The sequence below is a fragment of the Palaemon carinicauda genome, chromosome 1 (genome assembly GCF_036898095.1).
Source record: "Palaemon carinicauda isolate YSFRI2023 chromosome 1, ASM3689809v2, whole genome shotgun sequence".
NCBI lineage: Eukaryota > Metazoa > Arthropoda > Malacostraca > Decapoda > Palaemonidae > Palaemon > Palaemon carinicauda.
Genome location: NC_090725.1, coordinates 66762251 through 66776460, shown reverse-complemented (window position 1 = coordinate 66776460; position 14210 = coordinate 66762251). Strand labels below are relative to the sequence as shown.

General features: G+C 42.3%; 1 protein-coding gene across 1 annotated transcript in view; it reads left to right on the top strand.

The window, feature by feature from the left end:
* Cse1 (chromosome segregation 1) overlaps window positions 1–14210 on the top strand; it is a 59361-nt gene that overhangs the window by 38459 nt on the left and 6692 nt on the right. The window contains exons 3-5 of the mRNA XM_068381624.1: window positions 220–938; window positions 1368–1505; window positions 2142–2271. Of these exons, the coding sequence (XP_068237725.1) occupies window positions 220–938; window positions 1368–1505; window positions 2142–2271 (987 nt within the window). The remainder of the gene's footprint in view (window positions 1–219; window positions 939–1367; window positions 1506–2141; window positions 2272–14210) is intronic.

Sequence of the window (14210 nt, the reverse complement as noted above, 5' to 3'; positions counted from 1 at the left end):
ATATATTCACCGGGTAAGTATATTCAAAAATTTATTTTATAATTAAAATATCATATTTCTATGATACTCATATACTCTAGCGTGTTCTTTGTATCTCTTCTTTTCTACAATAAAAAAAGACACTTGTATTATTACTTATTATTTAATTTCAGTGTTTGCTACTTATTTCCATGAGATTTGGTAGTTGACAGAACCTTACCTGTTTTGTTTTTTCCACAGCGGAGCAGTTTGTGAGCCAGGTGGAAGGAAATGAAAATTACCCAGTTCTCTTATTGACTCTTTTAACTCGTGATGATATTCAGGTGCCTGCGGAAGTTAAGTTGGCTGCTGCCATTAATCTTAAGAACCTTGTGAAGAAATTTTGGATGATAGAAGAGGATGGCACAAATAAAATCAGTGCCTCTGACAGAGTGGTCGTCAAAAGAGAGATCGTTGATCTCATGTTGCGGTCTCCTGAAGGTATACAACGACAGCTTTCGGAAGCAATTTCTATAATTGGGAAATATGATTTTCCTGCTCAGTGGGAGGAGCTTATTCCATACATGGCTGAAAAATTTAAATCTGGAGATTTCAATGTCATAAATGGAGTCCTACAAACATCTTACTCTGTTATGCGAAGATACGAGTATGAAAACAAATCTGAAGAATTATGGAGGGAAATATTATTTGTGCTGAATAATTTTGCTCAGCCTCTCACAAATCTTTATGTTGAATTGATGAAGTTTGCTGCAGAAAATGTTAATAATGCAACAGCTCTGAAGATGATTATGTCATCTCTTGTAACTGTTGGTAAACTGTTCTTAGCCTTAAATTCTCAAGATCTGCCAGAGTTTTTTGAAGACAATATGACTGTTTGGATGCAGAATTTTCTCACACTATTGAATTTCTCAAGCCCTCTACTGGTAACAGAGGATGAAGAAGTTGGTGTTTTAGAACAGGTGGGATATTACTTTTGAGTCAGTTATTGTACTATATTTTGCATAAACTTTACTATATTTATACAGTACTTTATTTTGCATTAACATGAATGTCTTTTAATATGTAGTACGGTACTTTATATCAGTATACTGTACAGTAGAATATACCGTACATTTTGAATATATAATGATGACATTAAATTTTTGATAAATTTAATCTAAAACTTTTGTTACACACACATACTGTATGTGGATGTAATCTACTCCTAATTCTTCAAATTCATGTCTCAGATTAGGTTATTTGCTTTTGTACTGTATCTTTAATTGTAAATTTTGTTAGCATTTTTTCCCTTATTGCTTTCTATATACACAATGCCTATTGATCAAGATAAGCATTTTATGAATTCCTTGCCTCAAGACTATTATGCAATATTTATTTTCTCATGGTAGGTGAAGAGTCAAGTTTGTGAAGATCTGACATTGTATGCAGCAAAGTACATGGAGGAATTTGAGCCATTTGTGGAAAACTTTGTAACAGCTGTATGGAATCTGTTGTCTACCACCACACTTGCAGTGAAATATGATCAGGTAATTCTTACACTGAATTTAATGAATAAATTCTTATGAAATATTAACCTAGAGCCCTTTTTGAACTCGGCCTAAAAAAAAAAATAAGAATACAAAGGGAATAGAGGTTAGGCTAAATCGTAAAACAAATGCAGTAACTCTGCCAAATAAAGGTAGAATGGTTTTAAGAGTCAGGAATAACAGAGAATGACTAAGCTGGTCAGTCACTGAGCTATGTAACCTCAGTGTTAATTATTTTTGTCCAAAATTATTTGGAGGCATGGATAGGATCTCGCTAGGTGGCAGCATTTTTGTCGCAGGACTTCTTTCCTTTGTTATATTTTGGAGAGACCAACCATAAAGCAGTCTTGTGGCATTATCATCTTTACACGGTAGATGTAGATAAACTTTTACTCTTCTTAGAGTGACCATTTATAGTTCTGTTCATGTAATGAATACAGATGTAATATATTTATATCCTAACTAAAGGTTTGGAACTAGATCCAACCATACTTAGTTAAAGTTGTGAGATTAGATATCTTTTGAGCATAAACCTTTTTAAAAGTTTTGTAACTACTTTTAATAAGTAGATATTTTATACATACTGTAATTACCTTTACATTTAGAAACACTTTACCTTTCCTTTTTCTTATCCAGATGGTGAGCCATGCTATTCAGTTCCTTTGTGCAGTTGCAGAGAGGGATCACAGTAAACGTTTGTTTGAAAATGAACAGGTTTTGTCTGGCATATGCGAAAAAGTTATATTGCCTAACATGCATCTTCGAAGTAAGTAACTATTTTGAAGTTTTAGATTCCCAAATTGTTATTTTTCAATATTAAACTTAGCCGGTGATTATATAAGCTGCAGCTCTGCTGCCCGACAGAAAAACTCTACGTTCAAAATCCGCCAGCGATCGCTATGCAGGTAGGGGGTGTACTTCAACAGCGCCATCTGTCGTGCAGGTACTCAGTACTCAATGTAAACACAGAACTCCATTTTCTCTCTGTCGTGCCACCGGCAAGACCTACTAAATTCGCTGTTGCTTACTGGGTTGGTTTTCACATATTTTGGTGAAGTACACATTTCTAGTTTTGAGCTTTCGCTTTGCAGACGTTATCTTCAATACATCCTTGCATTCTTTTATTGATTTTGGATTATTTGTTGACGACTTTGGATAGATTTTGAATTCCCCTTTGACTAATTCAAAATGGCTGACCCTTCTCAAGTCCCTAAATTCAGGAAATGTAATGCTAGGGACTGTTCAAGGCGTCTTCCGAAGGCCTCTATCGATCCTCACACCGTTTGTTCCAATTATCGGGATAAGACCTGTCAATTGGAAGATCGATGTGAGGAATGCGTTGGGCTTTCGGAATTCGATTTCATCGAATTCCAGAAATACACACGTAGGCTAGAGAGAGATAGAGTCAGGAGAAGTTCATCTCGCTCCGTTGATTTTTCCTCTCCTCATGCCCCACAACCTATTCCTTCCCCTGTAGTGGTTGCTCCTGATCCCCCTTCTAGCACTCAACAACCTTCGATGGCAGATATGATGCGTGCCATCCAGGCTCTGGGTGAGAGAGTCGAGTCATTGGCGAGTGACCGTAACCAACTCATGGCAGACGTCAAGGAGTTGAAGTGTAAGAGTGCAGTGGGTAGTGACAAAGTGAGTGGTAGTGTTGTGGAAAGTGTTGTAGATAGTGTTGCGCTTGAGGGTTCATCTGTTCGTGCCTGTCGTCCTCCCAGTCCGGGACCTCTTGCAAGCTCCCAAGCCCAGGGGAGAAGCAATGTCGTACGACCAAAGGGTTCGAGAGGCTTTGATCAGCGAACAGACGTTCCCTCCGTGGTTTCGGGCGTATCTAACCAAGATCGCCCCACCCACACGAAGACGAGGGAGCCCATTTATTCCTCGTCTGCGGAAGAGGTTTCTCGAAAGAAACCATGGACCAAGGTCTCGCGGCCTCTTAAGCGCAAGTCGGTCCCTTCCGCGCAAGTCCAACGGCCCAGTTGTAGCCACTGGGTCAGTTTGGACTCACTGCAGTCTTCCGATGACTGCACACCTCCTAAGAGAGGCAAAGCGGTACCGCATCAGGCAGTAACACCGTCTGTTGCCGCACCTGCTACTGTAGACCCTAAGTGGTCTTTGCTGCAGACCATGCAGTCACAGTTAACGTCATTGATGCAGGACTTTCGTGCGGAGAAGGTTGACGCTGCACCAACCTCTAGCCTACAACCACCCACGGTTGTGCGTCCAGTGGACGCTGAGGCTACCTTCTCCCGCACTCCAGCTGTGAGAGTCCCGCCACCCATGCGTTCCAGTGTACCCTGCCAGCCGCATGTTGACGTTCAGCGACGCACGGAACCTTCCGTTGACGTTCGCGAGTTACAACAACAACCTAAGTTGTTTTGTTTTGACGCGGTGCGTCAACCTCCGCAACCCAGTGTGGTTACCACTACTCGCCCACAGCAGACTAGACAGTCTGGAGTAGACGCTTTGCGCCCCCGCGCTGCTATGGTTGTTGCCAGTTCACAGACTGGGCAACAGTTCCATGACGTTGCGTCCGGTTCAGTCACGCATGCACCCGTGCTGCCGGACTCAGCTGACCAGCCGATTGCTACTCCTTTGCCGCTTCCTCCTCAGTTTTCAGATGATGGACTCTGATGATGACGACGCTGCACACATTGACGACCCGCATACGGACATCGACGAACCCAAGACCACGCAACCCTCCTTGGACTTTAGAAAAGTTCTTGCTTTGTTCAAGGAGATGTTTCCTGATCAGTTTGTGCCTGCGGCTCCACGCTCTCCTCCGTCTGAGTTCGCTTTAGGCACGCAGTCATCAGCGCCTGCCTTCACGAAACTCGTCCTCGCCCGCTCGTCCAAGAGAGCTTTACGAGTTTTAGGGGATTGGATGCAGTCCAAAAAGAACCTTGGGAAGACAGCTTTTACGTTTCCCCCTGCGAGACTCTCTTCCAGATCGAGCGTCTGGTATGCCACGGGAGAAGTTCTCGGCTTGGGAGTTCCTGCCTCTGCCCAGGGCGACTTCTCAAGTCTAGTAGACTCTCCCCGCAGGCTGGCCATGAGACGCTCTAAGATTTGTTGGTCTCCTTCAGACTTAGACCATCTGTTGAAAGGAGTGTTTAGAGCCTTCGAGGTCTTTAACTTTTTGGACTGGTGTCTGGGAGCTTTGAGCAGGAAGATCTCCCCTTCTGACAAGGAAGCTTCCTTGCTCATTATGTCCTGTATGGACAAGGCCATACATGACGGATCCAGTGAGCTTGCGGCTTCGTTCGTTTCCGGGGTCCTCAAGAAACGGGAAAACCTTTGCTCCTTCTTGTCAGCGGGAGTAACACCGTGTCAGAGATCGGAACTTCTGTTTGCTCCTCTCTCAAAGTGCCTTTTCCCAGAGGACTTGATAAGGAGATTGCTGCCTCCTTGATTCAAAAAGACACTCATGACCTGGTTGCGTCCTCTGCCCGCAAAGCCACCCCTTTGCCTACCTTGTCTAGACCCAGGATGGACACTCCAGCGTCCAGATTCATTCCGCCCTTTCGTGGCAGAGCCTCCAGCAGAGGAGGTGCTCGTGCCGAAGGGAGACGTGGGAAGAAGAAAGGTACCAAGTCCTTCAAGGGCAGAGTCTGACTGCCACCTTCTTCAGACAGCAGTGGGAGCCAGACTCAAGAACTTCTGGCAGACCTGGGAGAAAAAGGGCGCAGATGCACAATCTGTGAAGTTGCTCAGAGAAGGGTACAAGATCCCGTTTGTACGCAAACCCCCTCTAGCAACGTCTCCCATCGATCTCTCTCCCAGGTACAGAGAGGAGGACAAGAGACTAGCTCTGAAGCAAGAGGTGTCTCTCTTACTAGAAAAGGGAGCGGTAGTCAAAGTCCGGGACCATCAATCCCCGGGCTTCTACAACTGTCTCTTCTTAGTGGTAAAGAAGACAGGAGGGTGGAGGCCGGTGCTAGACGTCAGTGCGCTGAATGTCTTTGTCACAAAGCAGACGTTCGCCATGGAGACCACAAAGTCTGTTCTAGCAGCGGTCAGGAAGGAAGACTGGATGGTCTCTTTAGACCTAAGGGACGCTTACTTTCACGTCCCCATCCACCCAGAATCCCAACCTTTTCTGAGATTCGTTTACGAAAAGGTTGTCTACCAATTTCAAGCCCTGTGCTTTGGCCTAAGCACGGCTCCTCTTGTCTTTACGAAGCTGATGAGGAATATTGCCAAATTCCTGCATTTAGCGGATATCAGAGCCTCCCTCTATTTGGACGACTGGCTTCTAAGAGCTTCTTCCAGTCGTCGCTGTCTGGAGAATCTAAAGTGGACTCTAGATCTGACCAAGGAATTGGGTCTCCTGGTCAATATGGAAAAGTCCCAACTGGTCCCATCCCAAACTATAGTGTACTTAGGGATGGAGATTCACAGTCAAGCTTTTCGGGCTTTTCCGTCGGCCCCCAGAACAAGTCAAGCCCAAGGATGCATCCAGAACATGCTAAAGAAGGAACGATGTTCAGTCAGACAGGGGATGAGTCTGATAGGGACGCTTTCATCCCTGGAACAGTTCATTTCGTTAGGGAGACTGCACCTCCGTCCCCTTCAATTTCACCTAGCTGTTCACTGGAAAAAGGACAAGACGCTAGAAGCGGTCTCGATCCCCATTTCCGAGAAGATGAAGTCATCACTGACTTGGTGGAAGGACAACATCAACCTCAGAGAGGGTCTGCCCCTGGCTGTTCAGACCCCCAACCACGTTCTCTTCTCGGACGCATCGGACACGTGCTGGGGTGCGACATTAGACGGTCGGGAATGCTCGGGAACTTGGAACTCGAATCAAAGAACGTTACATATCAACTGCAAGGAGCTACTGGCAGTTCATCTGGCCTTGAAAAGCTTCAAGTCCCTCCTTCTAGGCAAGGTGGTGGAGGTGAACTCAGACAACACCACAGCCTTGGCGTACATCTCCAAGCAAGGAGGGACCCATTCTATGACGTTGTACGAGATCGCAAGGGACCTCCTCACCTGGTCAAGAGATCTAAACCTTTCTCTAGTAACGAGGTTCATTCAAGGCAACATGAATGTCATGGCGGATTGCCTCAGTCGGAAGGGTCAAATCATTCCAACAGAATGGACCCTACACAAGGATGTGTGCAAGAGACTATGGGCCACATGGGGTCAACCTACCATAGATCTCTTTGCAACCTCGATGACCAAGAGGCTCCCAATTTATTGCTCGCCAATCCCGGACCCAGCAGCAGTTCATATAGATGCCTTTCTACTGATTGGTCCCATCTAGACCTTTATGCATTCCCCCCGTTCAAGATTGTCAACAAGGTACTGCAGAAGTTCGCCTCTCACGAAGGGACAAGGTTGACGTTAGTTGCTCCCCTCTGGCCCGCGAGAGAATGGTTCACCGAGGTACTTCAATGGCTGGTGGACGTTCCCAGAACTCTTCCTCTAAGAGTGGACCTTCTACGTCAGCCACACGTAAAGAAGGTACACCCAGGCCTCCACGCTCTTCGTCTGACTGCCTTCAGACTATCGAAAGACTCTCGAGAGCTAGAGGCTTTTCGAAGGAGGCAGCCAGGGCGATTGCTAGAGCAAGGAGGACATCCACTCTTAGAGTCTACCAGTCGAAGTGGGAAGTCTTCCGAAACTGGTGCAAGTCGGTATCAGTATCCTCGACCAGTACCTCTGTAACCCAAATAGCTGACTTCCTATTATACCTGAGGAAGGAAAGATCTCTTTCAGCTCCCACTATCAAGGTTACAGAAGCATGTTGGCAGCAGTCTTCCGTCACAGAGGCTTAGATCTTTCTAACAACAAAGATCTACAGGACCTCCTTAAGTCTTTTGAGACCTCGAAGGAGCGTCGTTTGGCTACACCGGGTTGGAATTTAGACGTGGTACTAAGATTCCTTATGTCAGAAAGGTTCGAGCCACTACAATCAGCCTCCTTTAAAGATCTCACTTTAAAGACTCTTTTCCTCGTTTGCTTAGCAACAGCTAAAAGAGTCAGTGAGATACACGCCTTCAGCAGGAACATCGGATTTTCATCTGAAACGGCTACATGTTCTTTACAGCTTGGTTTTCTAGCCAAAAACGAGCTACCTTCTCGTCCTTGGCCGAAATCGTTCGATATTCCAAGCCTTTCAAATTTGGTTGGAAATGAACTAGAAAGAGTCTTATGCCCTGTTAGAGCTCTTAAGTTCTATTTAAGACGAACTAAACCTTTACGAGGACAGTCAGAAGCTTTATGGTGTGCTATTAAGAAACCTTCTTTGCCTATGTCAAAGAATGCAGTTTCCTATTATATCAGACTGTTGATACGAGAAGCTCATTCCCATCTGAATGAGGAAGACCATGCTTTGCTGAAGGTAAGGACACATGAAGTTAGAGCTGTCGCAACTTCAGTGGCCTTTAAACAAAATAGATCTCTGCAGAGTATAATGGACGCAACCTATTGGAGAAGCAAGTCAGTGTTCGCGTCTTTTTATCTTAAAGATGTCCAGTCTCTTTACGAGAACTGCTACACCCTGGGACCATTCGTAGCAGCGAGTGCAGTAGTGGGTGAGGGCTCAACCACTACATTCCCCTAATTCCATAACCTTTTTTAATCTTTCTCTTGAAATGTTTTTTATTGTTGTTTTTTGGGTTGTCCGGAAGGCTAAGAAGCCTTTCGCATCCTGGTTGATTTGGCGGGTGGTCAAATTCTTTTCTTGAGAAGCGCCTAGATTAGAGGTTTTGATGAGGTCCTGTAGTATGGGTTGCAACCCTTGATACTTCAGCTCCTAGGAGTCGCTCAGCATCCTAAGAGGATCGCGAGGCTCAGTAAGGAAGACGTACTTAAAAAAGGCAGAGTAATTGTTCAAGTCGACTTCCTTACCAGGTACTTATTTATTTTATGTTTGTTATTTTGAATAACTGCTAAAATGAAATACAAAATCCTTAGCTCATAATAATGTAAACAATTAATGCTGGTCTCTACCCACCCCCCTGGGTGTGAATCAGCTTATATAATCACTGGCTAAGTTTAATATTGAAAAATGTTATTTTTATTAATAAAATAAATTTTTGAATATACTTACCCGGTGATTATATATTAAAGGACCCTCCCTTCCTCCCCAATAGAGAGCCAGTGGACCGAGGAGAAAATTGAGTTCTGTGTTTACATTGAGTACTGAGTACCTGCACGACAGATGGCGCTGTTGAAGTACACCCCCTACCTGCATAGCGATCGCTGGCGGATTTTGAACGTAGAGTTTTTCTGTCGGGCAGCAGAGCTGCAGCTTATATAATCACCGGGTAAGTATATTCAAAAATTTATTTTATTAATAAAAATAACATTTTTCACAATGTAGTCCGACCTTAACATTCACAAAAAAAAAAAAAAATTCAGTGTGCTAACACCAAGTACAGAGCGGACCTTAATAGAATAGACAGAAAGCTATTGCAGCACAGGTTACTAAAACTGGTGAGAAAGTTGAGACATTCATTTATGTATGTAAATTATTTCAACGAAGCTTCCAGCATCAATGACCTTAGCCGTCAGGATGCCATAGAACTCCAAATCAATCAATCAATCAACAAAGCTTCCCCGTGATTCACCTGGCTTCCTGTAAGAAGCTTGTTCTTAATGTCATCATAGAAAAATCAGTTCCCATTTTCCCTCACTCCAATTGCCTTGCTTCCCTTGGATATTATGGTTGTGCAATCTATCTGTGGTGTTCTATGCAAAACAAACTAGGCATGGGCATGCTTCCATTTTGTGTATTTGTTGCCTACCGGTTGCTCGTATCATTTGCTTCAGTTGATTAAGTGTTTTGATTTATTCATGTAACATAGTTCGAACGTATGCAAGTTTTCCTTCTGCTGGTTTTAAGATGTGTTCGTTGGCAAAAGGCTCTGTGAATAGGTTTTTATTGGAGGAGGAAGATCCTCATCCCATTTTTCATTTATCGAGGACAGCTGTTTGATTTAAAACATACCGATAAATGTTCTGAATGTGCTTAGTTGCCAGATTACCTTATGAAAGAATATGTCAAAGTAATTTCTAAACACGGTAGTGATAGGGAATCAAAATGTCAAAGGAAAGATGATTATAAATCAGGGGAGAGTTCAAAGAAGGCAAGTGAAGTCGATATTGATTGGCCTAGTTCTCAACGTAAAGATTTATGCAGATTGATGTGCTAACGCCCATTCAGGTGACATTGTTTGTAGCCTAACCTGTCCCTTTTTTACTCCTACCCTAACATCACCTAGTGTTTTGAATAATTTGTACTGTATTATTAACCATTTTCTTGATATTATGATGGTTCTCAGTGAATTATACATGAATATTTAAGCTTTTTTGTAACAGGCTCTTTGTCTTTTCTATCAAGGCCTCTTTTGTATTTGGTATTGTACAATTGTATAATTGAATGCTTTCCTGTATTGTACAACTATGAAAATTAATGTTAAGGTCTGACTGTTTCGAGTTCATGAATGACAGTATTGTTCTTATAGTTATATTTTCTCTCCATTCATATTGGCATTTCAATCTTCCCCTTACTTGCTTTTTATTTAAGTTACCGTAACGACTCATTAAAGCAACATACACATCTTTTCTCCCCAAATACTTTTTTCATAGGTTAATAGAAAAATATAGTACAGACCTACATGTGTTTACCAGAATCTCATTGATACCATAACAAAATTTTAATTGATATGGTTACTAATATTAGCCACTTTTATTATTTACGTTTTTACGATTCAAAATTTTTAACCATTAATCTTATGGATGGGGGATGGGAGATGAAGGTGTAGGTTCATCTGTAGGTTTATTGATGCTGTACCATCAGTAAATAATAGGTATATCTTTGATATCCATTCTTTATATCCTCAAGTTCTTGATAGCTCTGATACTGAGGAGGATCCACAAAGTAGCTTATTGTTTACCAAAAACCATTAGTTATAAGTTGAAATACTAGAATTTCCAGCATTTTCCTCTGATTTACCTTTGGTTTCATTTGTTCACAATTTTGTAAATTTTGTGATGTTTTGAAAGATTCAACTTTGTATTTACAGTTGGCTTTCAGTCTGCAAACGCCTAATTGTTTAACTTCCTGGGTATCTTGAAAATTTATTTGTTCAATGAATTTTCCACAGAATTAATTTTGCTATATGCTTTCAAATTGTGAACTTCTCAGTGAAATTAAAGCTAAACGAGTTAATCTTAGAAATATGATAACCTTGAGATGTTATCAGATTGGGACAATATATCTATAAATCCTCATTAGAGTTTTTGTTGCCACATTGTGCGGATGTATTAGCAATTGTTCGCTATTGAGAGTTTTTATGGTGCTTACAAATTTTATTGCTCTTTATTGAAAGTTTTTACAGTACTTCTTTGAATCACAAGGAATACAGTAATTTGTTTCATATTAAATTTCATAACAGTGTAACTAATATGTTCTTTGACTAGTTACATTTTGCGGTAGCATCAAGCATTAACACTATTTACCTGTACATGATTGCATATGATGCTTACATCACTTTATTCTATTCATTCTATGTGCTTGTATTCTAGAAGCGTAATGGGTTTGTTATTTTACAAAGGCTCAGATAAAGTTAATTTTGGATTTCCCTTTTGGAAAGGAAATAAGGATTCTAATTCCTAGATTGGCACTAATTCCTGTCTGTCTCCCCCATTTACTATAGACCATGAATTTTTTAGGCTACTGCCTAGTTATATTTTGTTTGGCTTAACTAGTAATGATATCATAGTAACTTCTTTATAAATTAGTTTTTCTAATAATAGTCTTTCATATTTTCATTTCTTATTCTTATAATATTCTTTCATATTTTCATTCCTAATTATACCTTTGAATGAGAGGGTACAAGAGTATTTATGTGTAGTTAGATAGGGTCAATTCCAAGATCTCTGGTCATCAAAACGCCTTACTTTCTAGCCGATCAAATAAGTTCCCTCCTCCCTTGCTCTCCGAAGAACCTCACTTTCCAAATTGACAGACTCGGCTGATTTAACCAGCGGAGTTTCAAGCCTGAGGCCACGTAGTTATCAATGCTAAGTCTGCTTCCATTGTCAGCCTTAAAAACATTATAGTTTGAACCCTTTTTAGTTGCAGTTGCATACGGTGCCATGACTTCGGACTTGACAAGCTTTAAGACGAGGAAGAGGTACCTGTTCTTGATTCTTTTTGGTACTAAGACGAGGACCTTTTCACACCAATCATTTAACCAGTAAGCCATCCGAACCCTGAAGGGAAGGAATACATGGCCTCCTGGTGAAACGAGACATGTTCCTTATGGAATGCACCGTGGTTTGAGACAGCAGATGTCACAATGGAGAAGTGGAAGAGGGCAAGGACTCCCTCCTCCCTCAATCAGGTACCTTCTAAAGGTTTAGGTGCTTTAAAGGCAGCTATTCAGAGTATTCCATCATGTCTTTAAGCTGACACTGAAGAAGACTCATGCGACCTATATACAGATCCAATTCAGCCACGGGAATGTCTTCCTCCTGACGCAGATATTGCTCTGCCTTTTTCGCCGTTAACTTGGATGTTGCAGGCAAATGAGTAGGTGAAGGAAAGGGATACAGGGGTGATAAAGTTAACTTTTCCTCACTACAGCTGTCGTGAATGTAGGTATGCCTATCTAGACAATAAGCCAGATCTCGTCCACCAGCGGCATAAACAGAGACTACAAATAAAGAGCTTGCTTGAAGTCATCCAAGACAGTTATCCTGACTGAGAAGTCATTGGGGAACTAAGGTCTTTCATCTCATTACTTTAAACAAGTTGTTCCCCAGACATCATTCAAGATGAAGACTGTAAGCAACATTTGGCGTCAATAACCTTCGATGTCAGGATGCCTAAAAACCTCAAATCAATCAATCAATCTGTAAGCAACGTATTGTCCGTCATGAGAAGACCTCTTTGTTTCCGTAGACCTGAAGAATATGTACCTTCAAATCCAATCACTCTGTCCTACAGGAAGTTTTCTCTGTTAAGTGTTTAGGAGAGTATTGTACCAGTTCAAAGCCCTGTGGTTTGGTCTGGCGACCACTCTCCAAGAGTTCACACCAGTTTCTTCTCGAGTGCTCTTGTCTGCGTTCATCTACCAAAGGATCTCAATGATTGCTGTATTCCACCCTCCTACAGAAGAGTTAATTCAGCATCTAATATGGCTTCTTTCCTTTTTATCATGATCCATTTCAGAGTAAGCTTTTTTGGATTTCCAAACAGAGGATGGTCCTCCCTTTGCCATGACCTAAGGATAATGGGATATCAGATAAAGTTTCTTTGAATACCCAAGCAGAAAGTGGAGTTATTGGGAATACCAACGGCATGGCAACAGCGAGTATCTCCCCCCTCTAACTTTCACAACAACAGCCACCACGTCTTTTCCTGCATAAACAATCTTCTGGGCTGATAGTGAAAACGCTTTGCAAGATTTTCGTCTATGGAGAAGCCATTTCCTCACGAGCCGCTCCCCAGTGATTGTTCCAGTATTTCCTGAAGTGTCACTACTCGGTATCCAGTGTTCTTCTTACCTTTTGGTTTTGTTGGAACAAGAATACGCAACAATCTAACCTGGTAGCTACGTGACAAACCTCATTACGGGAGCTCCTCACCCTTGGGGAATCTGTTGCCCACAGAAGTATCTGTCTTGGGGATATGATTCTTCGAAGAACTGCACTAGCTTTTTAACCTACTTGAAATGTATTAAGCTTTGATACTTAGGCGAGCTTGCCAATTGAGTTTGGTGAACCACTCGGTAACATTGATGAACGACAATACTTCAGCTCGTGACTGACTTCAACAGGGGTCCGTGTTTCACAAAACCTTAACAAGTAAGCAAGCAGGTGCACTCCTAGGAAGCTGACAATGCAGTAAAGCTGTTTGATCTCCACAACATTGCAAAAAAGCATCTTACTCTTCTCTTTAGGTTTCACCATCCTTACTCTACCTGCTTGACTTACAGTTGAACAAGAAACTTCCAGTATTCTGCTCTGCAGTCCCAGGCAGTTGAAAATTCTAGACATTTCCGCCTTTCTTCTCATTTTCCCATTACTGCAATTCCTCAACATTCAGTTGTCAACATCGATGCTCAGCGTGAACATGATTGCTTTCAAGCAACTACATACCAAATGTTATCTGGACCAGCTGCTTTGTATCTTCCATCTGTGGGAAAACTCATCACTCTCCTTGATGAAAGATACTGCTCACCCCTTGATCCAAGTTTTCTACTAGGATGTGGGCCTGGACTCTTCAAGAATTGGCAAGACTCCTGGAGAATGGGCGACAGTCTTGTTCTCCTAGGGAGCTTAAGCAGAATGGAACGTATTGCGAGTCCTCAGGTCTTTCAAGTGGGCCTGCTTGAGCTTATTGGATGAATAAGAGATAGGGCTTCCACCCCGCGTGATTGTATTTTACCGACCTAGCTCTGGGGAAGCGAATAGGAAAATAGCATAACTTTACCTTTGTCACAAGTCATTCTAAAGATAGGTGGTCTCCATCAGCTTGGTGCTCAAGTCCATGGCCAGGACCTAGAACCCAGTTGTTCATGACTTCAAGTCCTACTTCATCTCATCCCTACCAGAAAAACTTCCTTGGACTAGAAGGACTTTCCTTCTTGCCCGTGAAGGATACTATGACTCTTCGTACAGCAATGGAAGGAATAAGAAAAGATATCTTAGAACACAGTTTTTTTGGTTTCGTGGGAC